Raw genomic sequence first — 17023 nt, forward strand, 5'->3', positions numbered from 1 at the left:
AACTCTTTCTTCCATGTCTTAATGTTTTTATTACACAAGCCTATGGGAATGGATGAATAACACCAAGAACCTTTAGAAAAGATGTATCGGCTGGGCATTGGTGGAACATCCCTTTAATCCCAGTACCGGAGTGGCAGAGGCAGGCAGATCTCTGTGAGTTCAAGGTCAGCCTAGTCTACAGATCAAATTCCAGGACAGGCTGCAAAGTTACACAGAGAAAACCCGTCTGGTGGGGGGGTAGAAGAAAGAAAGAAAGAAAGAAAGGAGAAATGAAAGAAAGAAAGAAAGAAAGAAAGGGAGGAAGGAAGGAAGAAAGAAAGAAAGGAAGAAGAAATAAAGGAAAGATGTATGGAAATGTACCATTGTATATACACATATTTATGTACACATATGAAAGGAATTTAAATGGAATCACCATATATCTCAACTAGACTATGCCCTCAACTAGACATCTAATGATACCTAGTAAAACCTCCAGTGCCAGGAATGAGTTATATATTGTTGAAACAGGGGTCATAGGTGTTCCATAGTTTTCCCTTCCCTCACATATGCCAAATATCATAGGTTACTGCCAAGGTTACTGGCTATTTTCTACAACCTGATAGCAAGCCCTATTGCTGAAGGCACCACTTTCTTACATCATCAAACATGGAGAAATTGAGCTGTTGCCCAACTAGATGCTTCACCCCAACTGATTAGCATTCATGGTGCTAGAATGTGCTTTGCTTGCAACTGGAGGAAAAAGACAATAATCAATATCAACCATGTACAAACTCTGTGACCTTCAATAGTGACATGCTGTAGGGGAAGCTGCCCTCTTAGGGGTGTGCCTGACCACACCTGTGAGGGTATGGTCAGGATGATGTAGAGTGAGAGTTTCCAGTGGCTGGGTTTCACTTTCAGTTTCACTTTTTAGCTTGCTGTACAGGCTGCTGCCACGCCGGCTGGCTAGGTCGTTCTATAAGTAAGGCTTTTCCCTAGTAAATGACCTTATATTTCCTCTTGGCTCCATATTGGTAATTTTCCACTTTATCTGGTGTCAGGAGCGGGACCTTGGCCCCATTTGGGACAGCCTGACAGTCCCCACCCCTCCCCCATGGCAGACTAGGCCGGGAAAGTGCATCTATTTTAGTGGTTGAGACCGCAAGGCCTTATACTCTCTAAGAAAAGCACAGCTGCTTTAGTGACCCGTCTCCACGGCAACCACCATCTTGCCTGACCCACCGCTGCCTAACACCACGCCGAGTAGCTGAACGCCTTGCCACCTGCTGGTCAAAGACAGTTACTGCATCTGGAGTAGAAATCAGGTAAAATTAAGGCAGACTATCATTTGCTAAAGTTGGTAATAGTTTTGCTTAATATGAGAATTCAATGTTTGAGGAGGATGATAATTTGCCAGTTACTGTCCTATATGCTGTAATTGCAGTTATCTTGCTGGTACAAATAATATTACTAGCCAGAGGGCTCAGGAACAGGGACAGAGATAACCTCACCACCTGCTTGCAGGAAATAACAGCTTTACACAATGAGGTTTTGTAGAAAAGATTAGGTCAGACCACAATTGCGCAGCAAGTGGAACAGAAATTGGACAATAAGCTTGGCTCTGTGTCCAATATGCTAATGACAGAGCTGTCTGTTACCCAAGATGAGATGCAGCATATTTATGATAAGATAAACACAGAGAGATCTTCCATGTCTGAGGCCTTAGTCGCTAGATTGTCAGAAGACCGTGATGAGCTAAAGAATATCTGTAGCCAGCTAGAAACTCATTTACGCAATGTTACCCAGAAACTAGATGCAAAGATGCAAAATACCCAGGATAGGGTTGATGAATTGGACAAAGCCATTCAATCAATTATTGAAGCATCCAAGGTAGCAGATCACAAATTTGAGTCTAGATTCGAATGTTTGGAAGATAATTTACAGTACAGGGCTGACAGGATTCATAGGTCCATACAGTCGATTGCTGAGGACTCAAAATCAGCAAATCATAACCTCAAATCTAGACTCCAATACCTCAAAGGCAGTTTCCATACAATCCAGATGCTGCCTAAGAACGACCATATTAAAGACCTAGAAAAACGTGAGCAGGAGCAGTTAGAGCAATTTACAGATTCACTAACATGCTTGGAATCTTTTAAGATTAAGGAGATTGAAACTTTTCATAAGGATATCATTGCTAGGCTAAAAGATCATTGGGATGCCTCAGAGGCAGAATCACTCCAATCTGAGCACATACTCGACCCAGGTATCGTGACTATTCCTCTCAGGTTGTTATTCGTACACCATTAGGGTATTCAGCAACCATGGTAGAAAAGCCAGCTTCTAAGAAACACCCTCATGGGTGGATGGCTTATGAATGGCAGCCTATGCATCTGAAGGATCTTAAGACTATTAAAGAATCAGTTGTCCCATATGGTCTCCATAGCCCATACGAAAATAGCTATTACATCCATGGGCAACCTTTAACAGGGTGGCACCCACAGATTGGGAGTGATTGGTAGCAGCTGTATTTGAGAATTCATGGCAAATCCAGAGGAAGGCATTGGTGAGGGAAGAGCCAAAGCTCCTTGAGCATCAGGGCATAAAGGAATGTTTTGAAGCCCCTCTAGATAAGATTCTTGATGAGGGTATTTATGCTAACCCACAGACTCAAGGTGAATATGATGATGATATACTGTCCCTATGCAGGAAAGCAGCATAAAATGCCTGGGATAAAGTTCGTGAGCCAGGAGAACACATAGAAGCTTATACCAGAATAGAACAGGGACCTACAGAACAGTTCCAGGACTTCTTACAAGCGTTAACTAGGGCAGTAGAATTACAGGTAACAGATCCAGAAACAAGAGGATCAATTATATATACAATAGCTTATGAAAATGCAAATCCAATATGCAAAAGAATAATTTTGCCTTTAAAGATCAGAGCAACTCCGCTAGAAGAATGGGTTTTGCATGCAGCCAACATTGACTATCATGTGCAAGACACTGGAGCTTGGCAGGAGAAGCCATTTTGAAAGGTTTAAAACGGCAACAGGAAAATAAAAGTTCTAGAGATGAGGTTGCAAGGGCTTGGGAAAGAGAAGCACCTTACAGAGGTCAACATAGGTACCAAGAGGCACGAGGTTACTACTACTATGAACCAGAACCTTGGGTAGGAAGAGCCTTCCCCAGGAGACCACGAAGAAAAAAAGGAACCTAAATGTTTCAGCTGTGGTAGAATGGGACATACTAAGAGAAATTGTAGACAAACGAATTCTACCAATGCCTCATATGGAAGGCCACTGTCTTCTGGATTGTGTAGAAGATGTGGTATGGGTAGACACTGGACCAATGAATGTAGATCGACCAGGGACATGCAAGGAAACCTGTTAAGGCTCGAAACCCCAAAGGGGGACTCAAGAAGGCCCTCACTTCGAGAATGGTCTGGTCATTCCCAGTAGCAGTAGGAGAAAATCTCTCACAGAATAAATAGAGAGTTCTTTGCCTATTTTGAAAAATGATACTGCTCTAGATGGTAGTTTGAATAGTGATGAAGAATCAAATGTGAATGGACAAAATGAGAAACGCATATTTTGGCAAACTTCTATTAATGGTAAAAGGCCCCAGTTGAAAGTGAGAATTAATAATAAAGTTATTACTGACTTAGCAGACACTGTGGCAGATGTAACTATTATTACCCAAAAGTCTACGCCTCTTAAATGGCCTCTTAGAGAGGCAAATGTACAATTTTTAGGAATTGGGACTCTATCTAGAGTTCAACAGAGTGTTAAGTAGTGGTCTGCATTGGACCGGAAGGACAGAAAAGGATACTGAAACCATACGTGGCAAATTTGGCTATAAATCTCTGGGGTCATGATCTCTTACAGCAATGGAATACCCAGATTAATATTCCTCCAATGTCAGATACAAATTATGTACAATCTTTAGATAGTAGAAATGATCTGGTAAGATGCTTTGGAAAAAGTTTACCAACCATCCATGCTGTACAGAAACTAAATACAAATGATAGAACTTCAGAGGAGCCAAAGGCCCTGCCATTGAAGTGGCTTACAGATAGACATGTTTGGGTAGGACATGACCTCTGAGAAGATAGAGGCTTTAGAAAAGTTAGTACAGGAACATCTAGATGCTGGACATATAGAGGAATTTACCAGCCCTTGGAATTCTCCTGTATTTGTTATCAAAAAGAAGTCAGGTAAGTGGAGAATGCTGACAGAGCTCAGAGCCATAAATAAGTGTACGAGAAGGCTACAGTCCTATCCATTCTTACAGATATGAAACATGCTGCTGTCATCAGCCTTCCAGTAAGCACTAACAACATTTGGAGATTTTACTTGGGAGCAGACGTGTCAATTTGACTTTCGTGACTACCACAGAGGCATGCGTCTGTGAAGGAAATGAATATAACATTTTTTTCTTGACAAAAAGATTTATTAACTTAAAATAGAACTTCACAAACAGAAAAACCTTTCCATTCAAGTTTGAATATATTCAACATGGAAGTATGTAAAAGATAATTTTTGAATTTTTATGTTGTAATTTTATTTTATTTTATTTTTTGACCTTTTAAAAAGTGTTGGGCAATACAAGGTTCTATAAAAAACAGAAGTGACAAATGGAATATACATGAAATCCTCTCCCATTAAGAACAATATATATAAAGTCTGAAGGCACCAAAATATGAATATAGCTAATAGAAAAAAAAGAATGTAGTTTTTAAAATCTCTCTTTATACAATTCATTAAGGTTAAACAAGGGGCACATGGGGACGTGATGGATGGTCCCGTGGAATTGGAGGATTTAGTCCCCGAAAGCGTGGCTCTGACTTACCCACTGCACGATTGTTCACTAGGAAATTTGGAGCCACGGGATGAGGCCAGTGTCGATCATGAGAAGAGCTAGGGACTGCCATTGGTCTGGCAGAAGACTGTGGTAATATGATGCTGTGATCATCCAAGCAAATATTGCTGGGGATATTGCCAGGTGCAGAGTGGAGCATTGGGCCATGAGTGGGCCGTGATGGGGCACGGATCTTGTGGGGGCGCATTTGCAATCGCCGCCTACCCATACCGTGCTTGGGAGAATACAGAGCTGGTGGTGACTGAGGAAATTTATACAAGGGCTTCTGAACCTGATGACCGGGCTGGCCTCCCTGCTGGGGTGGGCCAAGCTTAGACTGGGATCCTGGCTGGGATGGAGGCTGGGGAATAGCAGATGGTTGGGGGGAATTCGGTGGAAATGGTTGAGGCAGAGGAGAATAAGATGGTGAATCAGAACATTCTGTAGACTGTCTAGTGCTTTTCGACTTCTCACCCTGCTGCTGGGCTGAACCCGCCACCTGCTGAGCATTGACAAGCTTTTGGACTAGCTGGGATGCTGCCACACTGCTATTCCTCTGTAGGGCCATCTTGACCTCTGGGCATTCCCGAGGCACATGTCCTGCATCTCCACTTATGAAACACCTAAGGTCTCTGGAGTCAAGGTCTCGGGGGTCTTTTTCTTCTTTCTTTCCTTCCTTCTCTTCTTCATTGTCTTTCCTCCTTAGTCTGTTCCTTTTGGGACAATCATTCTTGTAGTGACCTATTTTTCCACATACAGGGCAGCAACGATCATTAGGAGGCAGTTCTCCATCTGTTAATACTCTCGAATCAAAGAAGTACTCAGCTTCTCTGCCAATGAGTGGATAAAAGGGGGTACCAAAAAGTTTCCTTCCATTAATGAATGCCTTCATAATAAAATTGGCCATTTTTCTAGAAACACCAGCACCAAGGTTATGATTCAAGACAAAAGGATCTTCAATTGCAATGTATTTAGATGTCCACTGCTTTTCAAAAGTAGTCAACAGCCTTTTCTGACGAATACTGATTACATACTTCTTGAAATCAAACTCTTCAGTATAGAATCGAAGTAGTCCTAACCAAAGCTCTCCTAGTGATTCTGTGTTCTTTCCAAGTGAAGGTAAATGCTTTTTCAGGTCTTCTGTTTTATCAAAGAAAAAAACATTCCATCCATCAACCATTCTCTGTGGAATCTGTTTTCCATCAAAGATCTCTTGTAGGACTGGGATAACTGGTGGCTTTCTTTGCTGCAGAAAGTACAGCACCATGAGGATATACGCATATGAAGATAAACTTCCCCGAGATGCATCTCCAATGTCACAGCACTTGGCAAACACTTTCATTGTATAGCCCAAGTACTGTACTCTAGGATCAATAGCTGCATATGTAGCTAGCATTCTTGTGTTGTGTTGAGCCAATGTGTTATACACAGAGATATCACCTTCTAGTCCACTTGGCCCATGTTCAAATTTTACAATAGGTACCTTGGCAGTAGTAATAGGCAGAATGTTGCTTAAACCTGGATGCCTCTTAAGAATTTTTGCCAGATTTTCGATTATTTCCTTACAGTTTAATTTCTCTGCATTCTCATGGCCTTCCAAAGTCATACAAATATCCAGATCACTTTTACGGAATCCAAATCCATTCTTTGAAGAACCAAATAAACACAGTCTTGCCTTTTCATCATATTCTTTTTGAATAAACTTTTCCAAGCCAATTAAAATTTGATCCCTGTTGTGTTGTTCAGAGGAAGGTAGTGATAATTCATCAAAACATCTTTTACATACTAAATCAAGTATGTCTCGAAATCGGTTTGTCATTGGTGGTAGAGGTTTTAGGTCAGTTTTCCTGAAATCCTCTGGACAATCCTTTATTGAATGGTCATCCTTTTTGCAGATGCTGCATACTATTGTTGGCGGCTTGCCAGAGGTTAAAATAAACTTATCAAACACATAATATAATTCCTGGGAAGGGAGGTTATCACCATCAATAAAGTCAGAAGCAACTTCTGTAGCTTTGCAGTTGCAAGAGGTAGCAGTTATGCTGTTGCACACAATCTGATGTGAACTCTCCATTTCTAAATTTGATCTGCAGTCTGTTCCAGCAGATTCAGCTCCATCAGGGGACCCAATGCAATTACACTGGCTGAGTTCCTTCTTTAAAGTAGTTTCTGAAGGTGTTAAGTCACCTTGTTTCTCAGCTGAGTTTTGCTCTAATACACTACTTTCACTGGAAGTAGAAAGAGATAACGAATCTTGTCCATAGTCAGCCAAACCTAGATCATTTGCCAACAAACTGTCACTGTCCACAATACCTCTCTGTGATGTAAACTCCATTTCATCACGTTTAGCAGGTTGACCTCTTTCTGTATTTCCTTTTTCTGTGCTTCCGCCAAGAAGAGTGCAACAGTTGCTTGCCCTACAATCAGACTTCACTGGTTTCTTATTGCTTATTTTCCCCTGTTCTTTTTTCTCAAAATCCACTGTAGATTTATTTCCACCCTTCCTTTGAGGACAGGCAAAATACCGGTAAGCTGCCCTGAATCTCTCCACAACATATTCGTAAACAAGCTGGCTGTTTAAGCTCTGTGCAACATTCCTCTTGACTGAAAATGGATCTTCAATGGCTATTGGTCTTTTAGGCCAGTTTTTGTTCTCTCTTGTTAGAATATCTTGTACCCGTACACATATGACATATTCCTCCATAGCAAAATCCAGTGAGTAAAATTTTAGCAACTCTAGCCACAACTGACCCAAGGGTACCTGATTTGGTGTTTCTAATGTTAAAGGAGATTTGCCATGTTTTTCCTTCAAGGCATTACTTTCTCTCTCTGTTTCTGTCTTCTTGGTATCATCTTTTGGCTGGTCTGCCTTAGCTTTGTTTTCATCAGCAATTACATTTGTCTCAGTTGCACTACTTGAATTATATTCCCACTTCACAAACTTCTCTTCTACTAATCCCTTCAGCTGAAAGTCATCCATTCTTTTTGGGTCAAAGCCTTCGATCCAACTTCCAAGTAAGCCAGGAAGAAGAGGGGGCTTTCTTTGTTGAAGACAAAACATCACCATTAAAGCAAAGCAGTAAGAAGGGATTCCACCATCAGTTTGGGAGTCAATAGAGCACAACTTAGCCCAGTAGCGCAAAGCTAACACTAAGGGAGTGAAGACAGGTTCCACTTTGCCAAGAGCAGCAAGTAAGTCAGTAGTGAGACATGCCATATAATTTCCTGCACTCACTCTACATAGCAAACCACTTTTCCGATCTTTGCACACCACAACAGGAAGTTTAGCGTGAAAATCAGATTCCACATCTACATATAATGTACTGTTTTTCAAAATTCCAAGCACTTGTATCAGAAGATCTGGACGATTCTTCTTGGGAGGAAATTTTATATCTATATTAACATCACTGCTTTTCAGAGCAAACTTTGTCGCAGATGAACCATACAACCTCAGTGAACATTCTGGTAAATAAGTCATTATAACCTTTGACATTTCCTCCACAATGTCCTGACGGACCCTGAGATCATCATCTGTTATTCCTTGTTCTTTTGCTAATTCAACAACCGCAATACTTACAGCAGCCACGTGAGCAGGGGAAGGAGGTGGAAGAGATCGCAGTTCACTTTCTTCCTGTTTCCCCAAAATGTATTTATGTGGTTTTTCTTTTATGTGTTTATGTGCCTCTTGGATGTTTAAAATGAAAATAAAGCAGAGTTTGCATAGATAACGGCAATCGGTATATTCTAGTGATCCTTTTTCAAGTCGAAAGATGTGATCTCTTTCTAGGCGTGCTTCTGCTTGTTTCAAGCCTCGTCTCTGCTCAAGTGTCAATGAACATTCATCTAACACAGTGGCATTTTCTAAGTAGTCCATCTCATAAGAACTTTCCTGATTAGATTCTTCACTCTTCATTTTACTCAAATCATCAGATGTATCTTCAATTCCTGAAGCACTGTCATCAGAATCACCAATATTATCTGTCCGTGTCTGTTGCTTCTGAGATGGTGATGAGTTTTCCAGAGTTGATTTTTCTCCCCTTAGAGCTTCACTGTTCCTTTTGTCCACAGAAACAACAGAGCTTATAAGCTTCTTCCCAGTCTGTTGTAATTCTGTCTGTTTCCTGTTTTCTGTCAACAGTATTCTGGCTTCATTTTCTATAAATCAAGGGGATACAAATTGGAAAGGAAGAAGTCAAGCTTTCACTATTTGCAGATGATATGATAGTCTACATAAGTTCCCTTCTACCAGGGAACTCCTAGAGCTGATAAACACATTCAGCAAAGTGGCAGGATACAAGAGTAACTAGAAAACATCAGTAGCCCTACTGTACGTGGATGATAAATGTGCTGAAAAAGAAATGAGAGAAACATCACACTTTACAATTGCCACAAACAGCATAAAATACCTTGGGGTAATGCTAACCAAAAAAATGAAAGACCTGTTCATAAGCATTTTGAGTCTTTAAAGAAAGAAAGTAAAGAAGATACCAGAAAATGGAAGGATCTCTCTTGTTCATGAATAGGTAGAATCAACATAGTAAAAATGGCAATCTTGTCAAAACTAATCTACAGATTCATGCAATCCCCATCAAAATCCCAGCACAATTCTTCACAGACTTTGAAAAAACAATTCTCAACTATATAGGGAAAAACAAAAGAACCAGGATAGCCAAAACAACCCTCTACAATAAAACAACTTCTGGAGGCTGATTTCAAGCTCTATTATAGAGCTATAGTCCTGAAAACCGCTTGTTGTTGGCACAAAAATAGACAGGTAGACCATTGGAATCTAGTTGAAAACCCTGATATTAACTCACACACCTATAAACACCTGATTTTTGACGAAGAAGCCAAAGCTATACAATGGAATGAAGAAAGCATCTTCAACAAATGATGCTGGCATAACTGGATGGTGGCATGGAGAAGACTGCAGATACATCCATGTCTGTCTGCCATGCACAAAACTTAAGTCCAAATGGATCAAAGACCTCAACCTAAACTCAGCCACACTGAACTTATTAGAAGAGAAAGTAGGAAATACCCTTGAATGAATTCATACAGGAGACCCTGTCCTGAACATAACACCAGTAGCACAGACACTGAGACCATAATTAATAATTGGGACCTCCTGAAAGTGAGAGGCTTCTGTAAGGCAAAGTAGACAGTCAACAAGACAAAACAACAACCCACTGATTGGGAAAAGATATTCACCAACCACACATCTGAAGAGGGCTGATCTCCAAAATTTACAAAGAACTCTAGAAGCAAGTCTCCAAAACACCAAATAATCCAACTAAAAATGGGGTACAGAACTAAATAGACAATTCTCAATAGGGGAATCTAAAATGGCTGAAAGACACATTAGAAAGTGTTCAACATCCTTAGCCATCAGAGAAATGCAAATCAAAACAACTCTGAGAGACTATCTTACACCTATCAGAATAGCTAAAATCAAAAACACAAACGACAGTTTATGCTGGAGAGGTTGTGGAGAAAGCGTAACCCTCCCCCACTGCTGGTGGGAGTGCCAACTCGTAAAGCCACTTTGGAAATCTTTATGGTGATTCCTCAGAAAATGAGAATCAGTCTACCACAAGATCCAGCAATTCCCCTCTTAGGCATATACGCAAAAGAAGCACATTCCTACAACAAGGACATCTGTTTAACTAAGTTCATAGCAACAATATTTGTAATAGCCAGAATATGGAAACCACCTAGATGCCTCTAACTAAAGAATGGATAAAAAAATGTGGTACATTTACACAGTAGAGTATTACTCAGCAGAAAGCAAACGGCAATGGATCTTGAAATATGCAGGCAAATCGATGGAACTAGAAGAAATCATTCCTAGCGGGTCACACAAAGACAGTCACACAAAGACAGGCATTGTATGTATTCACTCATATGTGGATTTTAGACATAGAGTAAGATTGCCAGACTGTAGCAAAGGCTGCCAGAGAGGCTGGTAAACAAGAGGGACCCTAAGAGAGTCATACATGGTCCTGGGGAGAAGGGGAAAGGGAGAAGCAGATCTCCTGAGCAAATTGGGATCATATGGGGAAGGGAGAGGGAACAAAGAGAATGAGAAAGGGAGAAGAGGAGGGGTACTGAAGACATGATGGGACAAGAAGGTTGAGTTGGGGGAAGAACAGCAGAGAGCAAATAAGAGATAATATAACAGAGGGAGACAATACTATTTCAAAGAGAAATCAGGCACTAGGGAAACGTCTGGAGAGCTACAAAGATGACACCAACTAACTATCAAAACAACAGAGGAGAGGCTACCTTAAATGCCCTATCCTGATAATGAGATTGATGACTAATTCATAAGCCATCCTAATAGCCTTCATCGAGCAGATGTAACAGTAGAAGCAGACACCCACAGCTAAATATTGAACTGAACTGAAATCCAGATGCAGAGAAGGACGACTAATGAGTAAAAGGGTCTTGACCAGACTGGTGAAACCCATACAAACAGCTGACCGTATCATGGGAAACCTCTTGGTTCCCAGACTGATAGCTGGTAAACCAGCAAGGGATTTATCCAGACCCCCTGAATGTGGGTGTCAGTGAGGAGACCTTGGAAATTCACGTGGCCTCCCCTCTACCATAGGAATGGAATTTAGGAGCCCATTCCACATGGAGGGATACTCCCCGAGCCTAGGCACTACCCAAATAATATGGCGGACATTCAAGAACTCCTATGGAAGGTCTCACCATCCCTGGGGAGCAGAAAGGGTATTGGAAGTGTAGGGCATTTGTTGGAAGGACAAGGGAGGGAGAGAGACCTGGGATTGCCATGTAAAATAATTTACTTTCTAATAAAAGAAAAACAGCTATCTTGTCTATTAAAAAAAGAAAGAAAGAGAGAAATAAAGAAAGAAATGAACCTGTCCCAAGGGCCAACATAGCTCGGTCTCACAACTCTTTCTTGTTTCTCTAACTGGATTCCTACAAGAAATATACCAGCTATCTCTATGAGACTAAAGCTGACCGAGAGAGACCCCTGACTCTCTTTTCTTTTTACTTATTTTCTCTAGTTCGAAATCACATAGCCACTATAATGAATTCAGCTTTTCCCTTAGGATTTAATTTCTCTCATTACCTCAGAATATTTTTGAAATCACATTTATACAAAACATAGGAACAAAATATAGATTTCTTAAAGGGGAAAAAAAGAATTGTTTGGCCTCAATCTCAGGGGAAAACGTCTTACACATTTAAACTAGTTCAAAGAAATAAACCCTGAAACATCATGTTCCTTAATTAATTAAAAGGATGTAACCCAAATCAACGAGCTCCCAGGAGATATAGACTTTCCAAAATCCTTAGTTTTAGGAAATAATATCTTATGACTTTAAACTGCTTGACCCACAGCAAAATAGTGTCTTTGCTAATTCCTCTCACAAATGTCAAAATCCTCCCAGGTTCTGTCACACAATTTCTAACAGGTCTTCATAATAAAAACCTGGATTTTGATATCTGGGTAAATGCTGAAAGTTGGAAGAAGTAAAGGAACCAGCCAGAAAAGAGACCTCTTACCTCTACTGAATCCTCAAACCAAAGAGGAGGTCGGAGGTCCTGTCCTTACAAATCCTTAGACTGAGTGCAATGAGCTCCTGTCTGCTGCCTTATATATCCCCTCTCATTCCTGTCTCCACCTCCCTAGTTCCGGAATTAAAGGGTGCGGCTACTGAGTATTAGGATTAAAGGTGTGACCTCCAATAGCTGGCTCAGTTTCTTTTTTATACTGGATCAAGCTCTTGTAGCCTGAAGTGGCCTTAAACTACCAGAGATCTACCTGCTTCTGCCTCCCTAGTGCTGTGAATAAAGTTGGGTGACACCTAAGTTTTGGGATTAAAGGTGTCAGCCACCAATTTTTTATACTGATTCAATCTCATGTAGCCTGGGTTGGCCTTGAACTGACAGACATCCACCTGCTTCTGACTCCCTACTGCTGGGATTAAAAAAGTGTGCCATCACTGCCCCTTGTCTCTACTAACTAGCATGACTAGTTTGGCAATCTGATCTTTAGGCAAGTTTTAAATTTTTTTTCTATTTTTTATGTAAATTAGAAACAAGCTTGTTTTACATGTCAATCTCCGTTCCGTCTCCCTCCTCTCCTCCCTTGCCTCCCACCAGCCCCCATCCCAACCCCTTTCTGTTCCTCAGGGAGGGTGAGGCCTTTCATGAGGGAATCTTCAAACTTTGTCATATCATTTGTAGCAGGGCCTAGTCCTCCCCCTCGATTCTAGGCTGAGAGAGTATCCCTCTATGTGCAATGGGCTCCCAAAGTCCATTCATATATTAGGGATAAATACTGATTACTACCAGAAGCCCCATAGATTGTTGATGGCTCCTTGTAATATCGGACAATGCTACAACATTTCACAGGTTTAGGCTGGGGAATCTGAGGGTTAGAATAAATACATGATATTGGGTAATTCTTGCATAGAAAATGCAATTAATTTCAAAGGGGAGAAGACTTATATACCAACATCAGCCACAGTGGAAATTTACTCAGGTCAAGGTTGTTGTCCCCCATGTTCTCTGGCAATGGGCAGATAATTTGCATACTTGCATACCAGCTTAGGTGGAAGGAGGAAGTGAATGCCTAGCCTTGAGGTGGATAGAGAATACCAAGGTCACCCAGCAGGGTCTTAACAGGAATGTCTAAATAATCCACTGGATTCCTAAATGACCTGTCAGGAACAATTCCAAAAAGAGAGTTGTCTCCCTTAATGGAAGGCATGCTGATCTCACAAGTTTAAATGTATTGAATAGACAATTGAGAAATTTAAAAGAGAAGTTTTCGGGTTAAAATTTAAAGGGCCCCCACCAAAAAAAAAAATTGTTAAAAGCGAGGTGTTGCTGGCACAAGCCTTTATTCTGAGCACTCAGGAGGCAGAGGCAGGCAGATCTCTGTGAGTTCGAGGCCAACCTGGTCTCCAGAGCGAGTGCCCACACAGGCTCCAAACTACTTGGAGTCAGATATCAGGGTAAATGCTGAAAGGTCGGAGAAGGAAAGGAAACAGCCACAAGAGAGACCTCTTACCTCTCCTGAATCCTGAGCCCAAAGAGGAGGTCCTGTCTCTATAAATCCTCAGACAGAATGCAATGAGCGCTTGTCTCCTCCCTTATATATCCTGTCTCACTCCTGTCTCCACCTCCCTAGTTTAGGGATTGAAGGTGTGTGACCACAAGTATTGGGATTACAGGAGTGAGCCACCACATTTTATACTGATTCAATCTCATGGAGTCTGTGAAAGGTTCAGGGTTTGATGCAGATCCGCTCTACTTCCTTAAGAGACAGACCCCGCCCCGTGACACAGTCCGGGGCACACACAGGAAAACTTGCTAAGTCAATGCCACATCACCTGCCATGGATTACGGCCTGTTGAGGACTCTGGGAAGGCGTGGAACCTGAGTGCTCATGCACAGTCTTCCTTTAAAAGCTCCAATCTCTCTCTCTGCTCCCTCTCTTTATGGTCGCTCTATGCCTCCTCTCCTTACCCCGCTTCTCTTCTCTCTCTGTGTTTTCTTTTGGCTCTCTCCCACCTATGTGCTCTCTCTGCCTCTCTATGGCGACTGGCTATGGTGGTCAGACATTACCCCTGTTCCTCTTCTCTCTTAGTGTCTCTACTCTGCCGGGCCATATAATAAACTAGTTACCATGTCTAATCTTGCATCTTTCTCTTTTCCTCTTTTTAAATAAAAACATGACAGCTTGGGGTGGCCTTGAACTGGCAGAGATCCACTTACTTCTGACTCCCTAATTCTGGGATTAATAAAGTGTGCCATCACTGCCCCTTGTCTCTACTAACTAGCATGACTAGTTTGGCAATCTGATCTTTAGGCAAGTTTTATATTTTTTTTCTATTTTTTATGTAAATTAGAAACAAGCTTGTTTTACATGTCAATCTCCATTCCTTCTCCCTCCTCTCCTCCCCTGCCTCCCACCAGCCCCCATCCCAACCCCTTTATGTTCCTCAGAGAGGGTGAGGCCTTTCATGAGGGAATCTTCAAACTTTGTCATATCATTTGGAGCAGGGCCTAGTCCTCCCCCTTGATTCTAGGCTGAGAGAGTATCCTTCTATGTGCAATGGGCTCCCAAAGTCCATTCATATACTAGGGATAAATACTGATTACTACCAGAAGCCCCACAGATGGTTGAGGCCTCCTTGTAATATCGGACAATGCTACAACATTTCACAGGTTTAGGCTGGGGAATCTGAGGGTTAGAATAAATACATGATAATGGGTAATTCTTGCAAGAAGAATGCAATTAATTTCAAAGGTGAGAAGACTTATATACCAACATCAGCCACAGTGGAAATTTACTCAGGTCAAGGTTGTTGTCCCCCATATTCTCTGGCAATGGACAGATAATTTGCATACTTGCATACCAGCTTAGGTGGAAGGAGGAAGTGAATGCCTAGCCTTGAGGTGGATAGAGAATACCAAGGTCACCCAGCAGGGTCTTAACAGGAATGCCTAAATAATCCACTGGATTCCTAAATGACCTGTCAGGAACAGTCCCAAAAAGAGAGGTGTCTCCCTTAAAGGAAGGCATGCTGATCTCACAAGTTTAAATATATTGAATAGACAATTGAGAAATTTAAAAGAGAAGTTTTCGGGTTAAAATTTAAAGGGCCTCCACCAAAAAAAAATTGTTAAAACCCAGGTGTTGGTGGCACAAGCCTTTAATCTGAGCACTCAGGAGGCAGAGGCAGGCAGATCTCTGTGAGTTTGAAGCCAACCTGGTCTCCAGAGCGAGTGCCCGGACAGGCTCCAAACTACTTGGAGTCAGATATCTGGGTAAATGCTGAAAGGTCAGAGATGGAAAGGAAACAGCCACAAGAGAGACCTCTTACCTCTCCTGAATCCTGAGCCCAAAGAGGAGGTCCTGTCTCTATAAATCCTCAGACAGAATGCAATGAGCGCTTGTCTCCTCCCTTATATATCCTGTCTCATTCCTGTCTCCACCTCCCTAGTTTAGGGATTGAAGGTGTGTGACTCCCAAGTATTGGGATTACAGGAGTGAGCCACCACTTTTTTATACTGATTCAATCTCATGGAGTCTGTGAAAGGTTCAGGGTTTGATGCAGATCCGCTCTACTTCCTTAAGAGACACACCCCGCCCCGTGACACAGTCCGGGGCACACACAGGAAAACTTGCTAAATCATTGCCACGTCACTCGCCATGCATTACGGCCTGCTGAGGACTCTGGGAAGGCATGGAACCTGAGTGCTCATGCACAGTCTTCCTTTATAAGCTCCAATCTCTCTCTCTGCTCCCTCTCTTTTATTGAGGGCCAAAGAGAATCTCGAGCAAGATCTTTCATAGCCACCTGCTCTGACCTGTTCTAACCACAAGATGTTCTTTTAGATATGTTGCTCAAAATATGTTTTACAGGATGTTCCTTTACTTCTCGGAATCGGCTGCAGTTGACCAGTCACAAGGACATGGGCCAAGGCCAACCTTATCTTCACTTCCTCTTAAAATTTCCATTTCCTCCTACCCTCCTACCCTGCCCCGAGCAAAATCCCCTACATATAAGCAAGCTTTACCCTTCAATAAACGAGACCTTGACGCGACTCAGACTGACTCTCTCTTTCATTATGTGCTTGGTGTCCCTCCTCTCTTGCCCCCATTGACACCCTAGGTGATACCCCCTCGAGACCCACAAACAACCTGGCCTGCTGGACGGGTCAAGTGGTGCCCAAGGTGGGGCTCGAGGTACGGTGGTCGCCGGACAGCACCAAGAGAAGAAGAGACTAGTCGACCCAAAGTGGAGACGCCCTGCATCGCTCGTGCACAGGTCTGTCTCGAGGTAAGTACTCTTGTCCCATTATAGTCATGGGCAAGACAGCCTCTAAGGAGGTCCTCTTTATCAGAGAAGTAAAGAGTAGTTTAAGGGAGAGAGGAATAAGAGTTAAAAAGAAAGATAAAAAGGAGTAAGAATTAAAAACGAAAAGATAAAAAGAAATAAGAGTTAAAAAGAAAGGTTTAGTTCATTTTTTGTTTTATTAATAAAGCTTGTCTATGTTTGATTTTAATGGGACCAGACATAGCTCCCCAGACCTGGGAAAAGGTTGGGAGAGATTTAGGTAAGATGTATGAGTTAAACCCCCCCCCCAAAAAAATGTTCCTAAAGTTATTCTTAATTATTGGGCTCTTC

At 41.9% G+C, this 17023-nt stretch overlaps 1 protein-coding gene across 1 annotated transcript; it reads right to left on the reverse strand.

The window, feature by feature from the left end:
• Nucleotides 1-4749: 4749 nt before the first annotated feature.
• LOC118237711 (terminal uridylyltransferase 4-like) lies at nt 4750-16650 on the reverse strand. Its single transcript, XM_027434517.2, has 2 exons — nt 16515-16650; nt 4750-8996 (listed from the first exon to the last, which is right to left on the reverse strand). Exons 1-2 carry the CDS (start codon nt 16648-16650, stop codon nt 4750-4752), a joined length of 4383 nt encoding a protein of 1460 aa, XP_027290318.2.
• Nucleotides 16651-17023: the final 373 nt, after the last annotated feature.

Source organism: Cricetulus griseus, unplaced genomic scaffold (assembly GCF_003668045.3).
Source record: "Cricetulus griseus strain 17A/GY unplaced genomic scaffold, alternate assembly CriGri-PICRH-1.0 unplaced_scaffold_55, whole genome shotgun sequence".
Classification (NCBI taxonomy): Eukaryota; Metazoa; Chordata; class Mammalia; order Rodentia; family Cricetidae; genus Cricetulus; species Cricetulus griseus.

What these genes read in the sequence shown, in the direction of transcription:
- LOC118237711 (XM_027434517.2), bottom strand. Translation starts at nt 16,650, where the DNA reads ATGCAGGGCGTCTCCACTTTGGGTCGACTAGTCTCTTCTTCTCTTGGT. An exon ending in TGTTTGTGGGTCTCGAGGGG is followed by an intron (nt 8,997 to 16,514) that starts GTATCACCTAGG and finishes CTTGATTTATAG; the next exon opens with AAAATGAAGCCAGAATACTG.